General features: G+C 38.7%; 1 protein-coding gene across 1 annotated transcript in view; it reads left to right on the plus strand.

Annotated features, from left to right (window-relative positions):
* The window catches only part of CCDC14 (coiled-coil domain containing 14), a 59,219-nt gene that overhangs the window by 14,400 nt on the left and 31,055 nt on the right, over nt 1-13,764 (plus strand). The window contains exons 6-8 of the mRNA XM_081088537.1: nt 10,296-10,532; nt 10,646-10,740; nt 11,848-12,346. Coding sequence (XP_080944663.1) covers nt 10,296-10,532; nt 10,646-10,740; nt 11,848-12,346 — 831 coding nt within the window. The remainder of the gene's footprint in view (nt 1-10,295; nt 10,533-10,645; nt 10,741-11,847; nt 12,347-13,764) is intronic.

The following is a 13,764-nucleotide window of genomic DNA, read 5'->3' on the forward strand; positions in this document are numbered from 1 at the left end:
AGTTGTGACATAGAGTCCACCTGGGCTGGTAAGCCTAAAATATTTATCCACTAGCCTTTTAAGAAAAAGTGTGCTAACCCTGTTCTAAACTCTTAAAGCAGAGGCCTATGTATTACGGCCCAGTGGACAAAGAAAGGGTTGGTAGTACCAACTGCCTATTCCTCCAGTGTCCTACTTTTTTCTCAAGGCAGGTTATTTCTTGTCCAGGGCACCCTTCTTCAAGGAACTCTCATTCGGAATGTACATGGATGACAGTAGTGGTGCTATGGTAGCAACTTGGATCCCAGCTTAACTACTTGTTACTCAAAGTTCCAAGAGGAAACAGATGGCAACACTTAAGATAACAAGAGGGTTTATTAAAAAAAAAAAAAATCATTACAAAGGTGTAAGTGGGGTATAGGGAATCCACAAAGGATTGTACCAGCCTAGTGCCAGCAGCAGCAGAACTGTTATCATCTGTGAGCCTTAAAGGATGAGGTGTCGGAGAGGTTACTGGGACTCAGAAAGAGATACTGTTGCATAGGGTAGGCCAGTGGTCGGCAAACTCATTAGTCAACAGAGCCAAATATAAACAGTACAACGATTGAAATTTCTTTTTGAGAGCCAAATTTTTTAAACTTAAACTATATAGGTAGGTACATTGTTATTAACCTAATTAGGGAACTCCTAAGGCGTAGGAAGAGCCACACTCAAGGGGCCAAAAAGCCGCATGTGGCTCGCGAGCCGCAGTTTGCTGACCACGGGGGTAGGCCATCTTGATAAGAGAAGAGCAGCGAGCTTCTTTAAGGAACAAAGCCAGCCCAAGATGTCCTCACACAGTTGGGATAAACATTCTGCTTTCTTTCCTTGATAATATCAAGAATTCTGTTGGATCAAAGCCAACTTGATTTTTATTCTGACAAGCCAATAAGTTAGTCTTACTATGTCACAGATACTGGCAGGAGACACAAGACTCCTGGGTCAGAGGCAAAGGAGTTTATTATTCATACCACAGCAAGCAGTGTGTATATCAGCTTATTTGTTTGGTTCCACTTTGCCATCCATTCCCAGGGAGGAAATGTGATGGACCCAGATGGATGTTGCACATGCTGAGGGTTTAAGTTTCAACTGAGGAACACTGATTTCATTGCTTTGGGTAATAAGAAGTAAGCAAGCCTGTACTTGTCTCAGGGGAAAACATTACTTTATCCCTCAAGGTTGCTCTAAGTTTCAACCTTAGAAATGGCCCAGGTAAAGAGCTTAAGGTCAAGGCCTACTTTCTTGGTATACCCAGCAAGACATGTAGGAGCAGAAGAGACTCATGAAGGACTGTCTCTTAACAGTGTAATCCATATATGGATCAGCAGCTTAGGGAGAGCAGTATGGAGACTAGCAGAGGATGGATTTGGATGAGCAGATGAGAGATATCTCCCAAGCATTAAATTCATATTTGGATTAGAGTCAAATCAGCAGTTCTGGCCTATGGTCAGATTACAATATTTTTATCGTCCTTTTCCCCTGCCCTTTTATCATCAGAAGGTAGTACCTACTTTCCATAGGATAATAGGGCAATATTAGAAATTAGTTCTCATTGACTTATTTACTCCTAAGGTTGACTCATTAGGAGCAGAAACATCCTTTCCTTTAGGTCAATACTCTATCTTTTCTAGTTTACCAAACTGCAGCACTATCTAGAAAGGATATATTTTTTGTGTGTGGTTGCAGCTGTAATACTGTTATCACAGTGCTCAATAGCACACAAAAACCATGCTCTCAGTACTTGCTCTTTTCCATCTCTCCACAAGTGAGGTAAATTATAAATAGAATTTTAAGGAATTTGTTAGAGTATGTTAACTAGTATATATCTATAATTTTAATTTTAACATGCATTACCTTACTGTTGGAGGTATGGCACCATAAGTGTTTTTTGCCTGGGACCTGTCAGCTCATTTAATGTCTATGGAGTCGAGCTTGCCTAACTTAATGTATCCTAGGAGTAAAGAGACAGAGAGGCAGTTCCAGAAGTGCATCGAGCTTACTTTTTGAGTACTCCTGACAGTTAAAGGAAAAAAAAAAGCCATCTAAATATATAAAAGGCTAATATGCTAAGTGTCCAGCTATCTGGGTAATGACATCATGTAGCAATGCCTGGCTTCCTCTCCCTAGTGACTAGCCTCCTTGCAGTTTCTTTAGCCCAGGAACACGACTTGCTTGATAACCAGGTGGAAACACTTTACACTGTAACCAAATGTCTGTGAAGCGTTTTCCCGTGCCTCATCTCATTTGATCTCACAGAAGTCCTGGAGTAGGTAGATACAAGACTCGGTGGAATCCTGTTTTCTTTGCATTAGCAGGAGAACGGAGATTTAGAAAGCTTAGAAACTTGACCCGACTGACAAGAAGTAAGAAATGGTGGACCTTGAAAATGACTTCAGTTTTTCTCACTGTGCAGAATATAGTCAAACACTGCTGCAGTTAAATATTCTACCCTTTGTTCTCCCTGTGTGATCTACAATAATAATCTGCTTTGTGTTGATATTTCCTGCTGTGTTGCTGACAATTACCTGAAAGATAAGTTGGGGTGCTTCAATGGGCTGGAAAAAGTTTAGCTAAACCAGAAAGTAGGTCTAATTAAGCAAGTTTATTCTATATTTATAAAAGGCTAAGTTGACTCGTGCATGCATGATACATATAAAGCTCTCGCTGGTGCCAGTCTCTCACTGGTGCCAATCGCACATGTGTGTTTTGATCTGTCATTGTCGATCGTGAATTTGGTTGACATTCTATTATAGAGAAAGGGTGAATAGTGATATTAAAATATTTCTTCTAATTAATTTCCTTTTAATGTGCACAAATTCGTGCCCTGGGCCACTAATTTTTTAATAAGCAGTTTTTTTACATTTGATAACTGTTGAATACTGTAAGCACATGACTCTCCTTTCAGTAACCTACATATATTGCTGCTCTCACCTTGGGGAAATAAATCACTACAGACAGAATACTTTCAGCATTGATTGCCTCCATCTAGGCTAGGTGTTCTTTACATATTTCAAATTATAATAGGCATCCAGCAGTTCTTATCTGCAGTAGATGTTTGTTCTGTATTTGGCTGGCAGGAATTATCTCACCTGTCAGGCAGTGTGTATACCCAAGGAGCAGTGCTGTACAGCAGTTGGAATTCAAAGACTGAAAAAGTTTTGAGGTCTGAATAAATAAATGTATCCGTCATGATTCTAGTTATCAGCGGACACCAATTAGACATATTGCCATCCTAATCTATTAGGTAAAGTTTTCATGTAGGTGCTTTGGTGTGATGAACAAGAGCAAGAAAATATGCTTGTGAAGTAACAGGTGGTGGTTTTTTGTTCATTTTAAAATTGTGTAGTAGTATAAATGCAGTCTTATATCCATTTTTTGTTTTTAACTTGTTTTGGATAATTTGCTTTAAGATTTTTTTCTCTAATATAAATCTTCATTATCAGCAGAGTTTCATATGGACTGAGTTAATACAGGAGCAAAGTAAGTCATTTTAATTATAAGACTTCAAACATTTTAAGAAATGTTTGAAGCTCATTAATTTATGTTGGATGATGACATCTGCTGGCAGACGCGTAATATTGTAGCTCATCTTTGTCACAAATTGTGAAAACAACCCCTTGAAAAGAAGGTGAATGAGAGCCTGGACCTGTGAGTGTGAAATCTGAGAATTCCTCAAACCAGACAATTCTTATCTTAAATGAGGCCAGAGGAAATCCAAGAGCAAAGAGAGACCCATGAATTAAGACGAAAGGAAGAGCTGTGTGCTGGATGGGCTGACTCTGATCTCACCCTCCATCATTTTAGATTTCAAAGTTAAAATATATCAGAGGATACTTTTATGTTTGATGTATAATAAAATTATATTTTCAATAAGAAATATTTCTCACAGAAATGTTAATTAACCAATTTTGTTGTGGATCATTTATTCAGATAATAAAGAATAACTATTATTGCTTAGAGTAGGCAGACATACTCAAAGGTTTATTATTGATATCAGATGGGAAATTTGTGAAATATTTGCTTGTTTGTATTAAGATTTTGCACCCATTTGGCAATATAGGTAATATTTATTGAGTTCTTAAAATGTGCTAGACATGGATACTTTACAAATATTATCTCATTTACTTCTTAACATAACCTTATAAAGTAGATGATACTTTTGTTATCATTTTTCTGATGAGGAATAGGTCAGGTTAAGTAATTTGCCATAAGTTACTCAGCTAATTCATGTTAGTGTATATTCACAGGAATAGATCATCTCAAAAGGAGGCATATCCCAAGTCAAAATGGAACTCTCTAATATCTCCAACCATTTTCATAGTCAAATTTTAACTTTGCAGTTTTTTCCTTTAACATTTTTTTTCTCTTCATTGGTTATAGTATTTAATCTGCCTTAATTTTTTGCTTTTGCACATAAGTTTTATGCTTTTAGAAATGTTATTTTCAGTATACTATATTTGTGTAATTCCATACCAGAAATTTAACTGTTTTATTCTTTAAACAATTAAGGGATAACTTTCATAAAGCATAAATCTCGATAAAGTTTTGTATGTGTGTACTCCCATATAGTCACCTCCCAGGTGAAGATATAGAACATTTTCAGCACTCTATCAGGCTCTTGCATCATCATTATCCTCACCATCACCTTTCCCCTCATCCCCAGGTAACCACTTCTCTGACTTCTATCTCCATTAGATGGTTTTACCTATTTTTGAACTTCATATAAATGCAATTGTACACTGTGCAGTCTTGTGTCTGACGTCTTTCATAAAATGCTATGTCTATCAAATTCATATAACTAGTTGTGTATATCAGTAATCTGTTCTTTTCCATTTCTATATAGTATTCCATGATATAAACATACCACAGTTTATCCATTTCTATTATTCATGGCTATTGGGTGTTTTCAGTTTTTGGCTACTGCAAATAAAGCTATTTGTGCACATTATCATTATATACCTGGGGTACAATTGCTGTGTCAGAATATTTGTATATTTAGCTTTGGTAGGTACTACAAAAAGCCATATATTTTTCTAAATGTATCTCGTACCCTTATAACCTGTGGTTATAAGACCACAGTCATTTCTGTTAATAGTCTTTTTTTTTTAATCTTTATTGTTGAGAGTATTACAGATGTTCCTCTTTTATTCCCCTATTGCCCTCTTACACCCGGTTCCCACCCCACCCCAGGTCTTCATCACCTTATTATCTGTGTCCATAGGTAATGCATATGTGCATATAGATTCTTTGGTTAATCTCTTCCCGCCCCTTCCCTCTGAAATTTGTCAGTCTGTTCCATGTTTCCATGCCTCAGGTTCTATTTTATTCATCGGTTTATTTTGTTCATTAGATTCCCTGTTTGTTTATTTTGGTTTTTAGATTCAATTGTTCATAGATATGTATTCATTGCCATTTTATTCTTCATATTTTTCATCTTTTCTTCTTCTTCCTCTTCTTAAAGAATACCCTTCAACATGGTGATGAATTCATTTAGCTTTCTCTTGTCTGTGAAACTCTTTATTTGATCTTTAATATTAAATGACTAGAGGCCCAGGGCATGAAATTCATGCACGAATAAGGTCCCTAGCGGCTGCTGGCTGCTGGCCAGGGCCTCCCTTCCCCCGGTCTGTTGGCTGGAGGGCGATGGTAGGGTCTGAAGAAAAGCAGCACAGGTGGCATGACCAGGACCCGGGTGAAGGTCACCCCCTCTCCTCTCACAGGGAGATGTCAGCATGGTGGAACAGTACCAGACCTTGTAAGAACCACGTCACAGAGTCCCTGCTATGACTCTCTCCCCCTGCCACTCACTAGCTCCTGATGTTCTGCTTTGTCATTTTGTGTCACTTAGGGGCTCCACCTGCCTGCAGGAGTCCCCACACAGTGACCACAAGTCCTGCTCACTCTCCAAGCCAAACTGGTCCTGGTGGACCAGTAAGTCTAGGACGGAGTTCCCGGGGTCAGCTGACTACCACCCTGGTGGAAGAGGTAGCCTCCCCTTTCTCGATGTGGATGAGGGCTTGGGGGTTGGGGGCAGAAGAAGGAAAGGTCACTCCCAGTGACCCAAGCCAGTGGTTCTCCAGAGGAGAGCTTGTTAGCTCGTAGGCTAGATTCAAACAGCGCAAGGGGCGTGCTTCCCTGAGGCACTAGAGGAGCCATGCTCATCCCTTCCTGCTTCTGGTGGCTCCAGGTCTCCTTGGTTATGCCAGCATTGCTCCAGTGTCTGCTCCCGTGGCCACTTCCATGGTTCTTTGCATCTCAGATCCCCTTCTTTCCTTCCTCTCACATGAACACCTGTCATTGGATTTAGAGCCCACCCTAAATCCCAAATGATCTCATCTCAGGGTGAGATCGTAATCTGATTTTCCCCCCTTTTTTAAAAAATCTTTTTTGTTGAGAGTATTACATATGCCCCCCCCCCCCCCCCATTGCCCTTCATCTGCTTCCTGTCCTGCCCCAGGCCTTTACCACCCTATTGTCTGTGTCACGCATATATGCATATAAGAGCTTTGGTTAATCTCTTCCCACCCCCAACCCCCTTTCCCTTCCTTCTGAGATTTGTCAGTTAGTTCCATGTTTCCATGCCTCTGATTCTATTTTATTTATCAGTTTATTTTGTTCATTAGATTCCTTGTTCATTTATTTTGATTTTTAGATTCAATTGTTGGTAGATACGTATTTATTGCCATTTTATTGTTCATATTTTTTACCTATTTTTCCTTCTTCCTTTTAAAGCAGCAGTTCTCAACCTGTGGGTCGTGACCCCTTTGGGGGTCGAACGACCCTTTCACAGGGGTCGCCTAAGACCATTGGAAAACACATATATAATTACATACTGTTTTTGTGATTAATCACTATGCTTTATGTTCAATTTGTAACAATGAAATTAGGGGTCACCACAACATGAGGAACTGTATTAAAGGTTCGCCGCATTAGGAAGGTTGAGAACCACTGTCTTAAAGAATACTCCTCAACATTTCATATAATACTGGTTTGGTGGTGATGAATTCCTTTAGCTTTTTCTTGTCAGTGAAGCTCTTTATCTGACCTTCAATTCTGAATGATAGCTTTGCTGGATAGAGTAATCTTGGTTGTAGGTCTTTGCTATTCATCACTGAATATTTCTTGCCACTCCCTTCTGGCCTGCATAGTTTCTGTTGAGAAATCAGCTGACAGTCATATGGGTGCTCCCTTGTAGGTAACTAACTGCTTTTCTCTTGCTGCTTCTAAGATTCTCTCTTTGTCTTTTGCTCTTGGCATATTAATTATGATGTGTCTTGGTGTGGGCCTCTTTGGGTTCTTCTTGTTTGGGACTCTGGGCTTCTTGGACTTGTCAGTCTATTTCTTTCACCAGGTGGGGGAAGTTTTCTGTCATTATTTCTTCAAATATGTTTTCAATATCTTGCTCTCTCTCTTCTGTTTCTGACACCCCCCATAATGTTGGTACTTTTGAAGTTGTCCCAGAGGCTCCTTACACTATCTTCATATGAATACATATCTTTTTTGCTCTTCTGATTGGGTGTTTTTTGCTTCCTCATATACCAAATTGTTGATTTGATTCTCAGAATTTTCAACTCTATTGTTGAATCCCTGCAAATTATTCTTTATTTCAGTAAGTGTATGCTTAATTTCTGACTGTCTGAAATTCTTTTTCATGTCTTTGAAATTCTCATTAAGATCTTTGAAAGTCTCACTGAGTCTCTTGAGCTCTCATTAAGATTCTTGAGCATCTTTATAACCATAGTTTTGAACTCTGTATCTAGTAGTTTGTTTGCTTCCATTTCATTTAGTGTTTTTTTGGGGTTTTTTCCTGGAGTTTTCTTCTGTTCTTTCATTTGTTTCTTTTTCTCTGCATTTTGTCTGCTTCCCTGTGTTTGTTTCTATGTATTAGGTAGTGCTGCTATGACTTCTGGAATTGGTAGAGTGGCCTCGTGTAGTAGGTGTCCTGCAGGGCCCAGTGGCTCAGCCTCCCCAGTCACTTGAGCTGGGCATTCTAGGTGCACCCCAATATTGGCTGTGTGCACAGTCTTGTTGTAGTTGGGCCTTGCTTATTGTTGGGGTCACTGGGAGGAGTTGACCTTCAGGCCAATTGGCTGTCAGGACCAGCTTGTGACTACAGTAGAAGAGCTGCTGTGCAGGAGACACCCCTATGGAGCAGGACTTACTTCAGTGGGACTTAGGTGTTCACTGAGTCTGCCCCTTGAAAGTGTCACTTGTGGATGTGTAGAGCTATAATCTGGTATGGTCTGAAGCTGTCCACTGGGTGCATTGGCTCTGGTCCTCCCAGGAGGTGTAAAGTCAGCCACTACCTGGGGCCGCCTGGCAGGAGCTACAGAGCAATTTGCAGTTCGCTGTTACTTGTGTTGGGCTTGGAAGTGCCCAAGTGAAGCCAAGCTGTGAAGCAAGGCAGGCTGCTGCTAGTATTGGGTCTTGCTGATGCCAGCTGCTGCTTGTCTGAGAGATTTTAGGAAAGTCTGAAGCCCGAGCCAGGACAGGCCATTCATATGGAAAAATTGCTGCAAACAGCTTGAGTGGGGCTGCAAATTGGATGGATGGGATCTTAGGGAATCACCAGGGTGGAGCGAGAAGTGTGAGCCAGGCTGATGGAAACAGATATGGCTGCCAGTTAGCTCTGCTATGGCAGCGGTCTCAGTATAGGAACAATGACATCTGCCAGCAGTTTTGTCTGGGAGAAAGCCGCCCTCTAGTTCTTGCCCCGGTGCCAGACAGTCCAGTTCCTTCCTGTATGTTCCTAGATCCCCCTCAAGCTAATGCCCCAGCGCTGGAACTCAGAGGGAGCAGGACAGTTTAAGTTTGTGTACCTGCCCTTTAAGAGAACTGCCTGGGTCTCCTGCAGACTCCGTGTCACCCAGCCACGATCCCTGCTGGTTTTTACAGCCCGAAATTACAGGGGCTTCTCTTCCTAGCTCTTGAACCCTGGGCTGGGGGGCTCGTGTGGGGCTGGGATCCCTTGCTTCTCAAGGAACACCTCTGCAGCCCAGATATCCCTTCAAATAAAAAAACACCAATGTGGGTATTGGACCAGCCTGTTCTGCGCCTCTGCCCCTCCTATTAGTCTCTGTGTGCTTTCTTCTTCTCTAGTTGTAGGACTTCCAGTCAGCCAGGTTTCAGGTGGTTCTGAGTGATGGTTGTTTTGTATTTTAGTTGTAATTTTGATGTGGCTGTGGGAAGTAGCAAGTACCGGTGTTTACCTATGCTGCCATCTTGGTTCTCCTTCTCTGTTAGTAGTCTTTAAAAACATTTGGGAAGGAGAACTTAGTAAACAGGGATATAGATTTTCATACTGATCTGTAGAGTACTGCTATGTGGAAAACTTTGTTTTTTCTACAACAAACTAATACCAGGTTACTGCTTTGTACTACTTTGTACATAGACTAATAGGGGACTTTGGGAGAAAATAATGAAGTATAAAATACAGTTCTGCCTTAAGAAGCTTAGTTTAGTCAGATAGACAAGAGAGTGAAAGATAAGCAATGTAGTGTAATCTGCAAATGATACATGATTTGTATAAACAATATGTGCTCTCGGATTTTGAAGAGCAGTCACTGGCCTGGAATGATAGGGAAAGGCTTCATGGAAAAGGGAAGCCTTCAGATGAGCCTTGGTGGGTGGGTAAAATTGCATTGGAAGAAATGGTTCATCATGAGTAATGTTATAGGAAGATGGAAAGGCTTGTTGGGAGTCTAAATGGGCCTGATGAGTGAAAGATTTAAGTTGGGGGTGATGGGAAGATGTTTGAAAAAGTAGTTGGTCAAGCTTTGGAGACTTTTAAATGTCAGGTTAGATTTTGTTTCATTGTCCAATATGTAGATTAAGTCCACTTTTGTTCTTGTTCTCAAAACTCTGATTGATATTTTTACAGTCAAAGCATTGGAATTGTTACAAAGTTTTCTGCTTTTAAAATTTCATTCTTTCTCCCTGCCGTCCCAAGGTAAAAGACTTTTATTGGATTTTAGAGAGAAAATACATCCTAAAGGGGGGGGTCTTGTAATTTAATGGGAGATTTTACAAATACCATTTAATAGAGATTTTAAAGAGATAGTGTAGATCATTTTTTACTGTATAATTTAATTGATTACAAGAATCAGTAAAAAAAGAATATGAGGTGATTTTCTGTAGATATGATAGTGGTAAAACCCTTCTGTAAAGCATATAACAAGTTGAGCTACTTCTGAAAGTTTTTTCCCTCCTAATGTCTTATGATAAAAGTTTCTGAAAAATATTATTTCCAGACTCTTTTTTTCCTTCTCCCACGTTAGTATCTTCAGATTATAAGAAACAGATAACCAATGAAACTTCTGCTGGAAATGAAAGAGACTCATCAGCTATACCACAAAATTGGTCATTCCAAAATCATTACAGAATGTATTCACCCATAATATACCAAGCCCTCTGTGAGCATGTGCAGACTCAAATGTCACTGATGAATAACTTGGCTTCAAAGAAGAACCCTAATGGAATTCCTGCTGTACCTTGCTACATTGTGTCTGGTTCTGGTTAGTATGAATGATGTTTTTTAAAAGCATAAATATAAACTATAATTAAGTTGTTTGATTATTGTATACGCAGTATGAGATGTGAATGATTTTTCTCTCTTCTTACCTTATAGAATGTCAGGCGACTCCACGTTCTAGTTATGGCTTATCTACTTCCACTCCAGTCCAGTTACCTCAGCCACTACCCTGCCCTCCAATGGTTCATTCTGTAGGTACAGTTTATATACTACCTAAGTAATTTGCTTTTAGAAATTATTATCTTTAGAGAGAATTTTGAAGTTATTGATTGTATGTATCTCAATGCCCTAGGAAAGCGGTTCTCAACCTATGGGTCACAACCCCTTTGGGGGTCGAATGACCCTTTCACAGGGGTCGCCTAAGACCATTGGAAAACACATATTTAATTACATATTGTTTTTATGATTAATCACTATGCTTTAACTATGTTCAATTTGTAATAATGAAAATACATCCTGCATATCAGATATTTACATTACGATTCATAACAGTAGCAAAATTAATTTTGGTAGTAACGAAAATAATTTTATGGTTGGGGGTCACCACAACATGAGGAACTGTATTAAAGGGTCGCGGCATTAGGAAGGTTGAGAACCACTGCCCTAGGATGTATAAAGACCATTGATTTTTTTTCCCAAGTTATTTTTTATTACCCAAGTTGTTTTACTTATTTCTTAAGAACAATGGTGAGGGGAAAGTGGGAGAAAAGATCAATAGAAAAAAGAAATCACTCATACCCACCACCCAAACACAATTGCTGTTAACACAGTGATAATCATTTAATTCTCTGTGTAGATTTTGGTTTTTGGTTTTTATTTGTTAAGTTTGCTTTTTTAAAAAAAATATTGTTATAATTAAATGTGTACACTTTTATGTTCTGCTTTTTTCACTTAACATTTTATTGTGAACATGTTTATATACATTCTGTAAATTTTTAATAATTTGATTAAACTCTGTTTAGTGGAAATACTATAGTCTATGTAATTACTACCCTATGGTAGACATTAATCAACAGTTTTTTACTACCATAACATTTCTGTAAGTTTGTGCAAAAATCTTTGCATATGTCTGAGATTATTTTCTTAAAATTAAATTTCCCAAAGCAGAATTTTGTTTTTAGTCTCCAAGTACACTAATTTTTTATGCCTTTACCATTAAACCATGTGCGATATTTATAAACAGTCTATTTTAGTCATGGCTTTATTATGTTCTCATATTGCAGAGTAAGCGAATTTACTTTTACAAAACTATAATGTCAGTGCTCATGTTTTTGAAACTTGTTTTTTTCTTTCTTTAGGAAGTTCAGACTGATGGTGACAACCAGTTTGCATCACAACATAACACAATTCCTGTGAACTGTACTGATATTCTAAGGAATTCCTTCAGTTCTAGTCTTGGAGTTCAGTGTAGCCTGCCTCAAACTGACAAACCAACTATTCCAGCTTGTGAGCAGCTGGATCTTGCTAATGAAATTCTGCCACAACAAGAAGTTCCTAAGGAACCAGACCTATTAAAGTGTTTCCAAACATATATGAATTTGTTGCATTCTCAACCAGACCATCAGACAAACCGAAGCCCCACTCTATTACTGCCAACTTCCTTGGCCACTAATGAAGAAAATTGTGCCAAAGAGCAAATAGGAGAGGTCACAACTGAGGGAAAGGATTCAAGTATGCATGTGCGAGATTCAAGAATAAAGGGTGTCCAGAAAGCAAAAAATGGGAATGAGAGTGCTGAAAAAATTAAAACTATAAAATATTTGTTGGGAGAGCTGAAGGCCCTAGTAGCAGAACAAGGTAGATGAGTATCTATATATATAAAAGCCTAACACATAAATTGTCCCCTCAGGAGTTAGACGGGGAGTTTGATCACTCACTATGATGTGTGCTGACCACCAGGGAGTGGCTCGGAACGAAGGAAGGCCCCAGGCGTAGCTGGCAGCCAGGGAAGGGAGGTCCCAACCAGCACCCAGAAGGCCCCGATTGGCCCTGATCGCTGGCCAGGCCTAGGGACCCTCTACCTGTGCACGAATTTTGTGCACCAGGTGTCTAGTTTCTTTACTAATAACCAACTATTCTAATGCTTAACAAATCTCACTGTGAGAAGTAACCCAAACCTTTTTATGCCCTTTTCATTTAACTTTTGAGATTTTTTTATTAGATTAAGGAAAATGTCTTAGGTGGAGTTATGAGATATTTGAGCCAGGTTGTATTCATTGGTTTGCATCATGTGTGTGTATTCTAAATAATGGCTTTTGCTTAGAGTGAGTTACAGAGCTGTCATCTTAGAAAGCATAGTAATTGATTATAGAAGCACTTATTGAATACCTAATATTTGCAGACTGAGAAAATATTTCAAAGCTTTAAAAAATATCTATAGGAATATAGCACTATTATTCCAGAGGTTTGATACATTAATTTTCAGACCTGCAACTTATCACTTAACCAAAACATAATAACAATAATAATAGTTACAGTATTCACTCTCACTTATTAAACATTTACCATATGCCTGACACTGTGCTAAGTGTTTTACGTGCATTATCATAATAACAATAATGTAAAAGTATTCACTATTACTTATTAAACATTCAGCATATGCCTGACACTGTGCTAAGTGTTTTACATGCATTATCTCATTTAATCCTCTCAGCAACCCTATAAGGTACTATTATCTCCCTTTAACCATGAAGGAATTTAGGCTGCAGGAGTTAAGTAATTTGACTAAAGTTATTTTGCTAGAAAGTGGTAGGGCTCAGGTCACTGCCTCCAATACTTATGAGCAAAACCACCGTACAAATGATTGGTAGAGGACTGCTTAGTTGTTTACTATGTGTATAAACTTTGCATCAGGGTGTTTAAATATCTGTGAGTTATTTTTGTAACAATATATTTCCTATCTCTTTTAGGTATCAGCTAGTTAAAAGTATAATTATTAAATGTTTTCAGTCAATAAAATATTTGAATAGAAATGAAGGGAGAAAAATAAAAGACAAAAAATCTAAATTCCACTTTCTACCTGTGTCTGCCACCTCCAAAACCATCCAGTTTTCCCAATTAATAAAAAGAAGGGATACTGCTATCAAATGAGGTGTGTGGCTAGTTGTGTTAAATCTCCTTTATAAAATTAAATAATAAAACCTCATATTAGTTTACCTTCTCTCAATATTTTGCCAAATTGAATTGCCTAAAGTGAATTATTTGCAATAGAATAA

This window comes from Myotis nattereri, assembly GCF_964212035.1.
Source record: "Myotis nattereri genome assembly, chromosome: 3".
Lineage (NCBI taxonomy): Eukaryota > Metazoa > Chordata > Mammalia > Chiroptera > Vespertilionidae > Myotis > Myotis nattereri.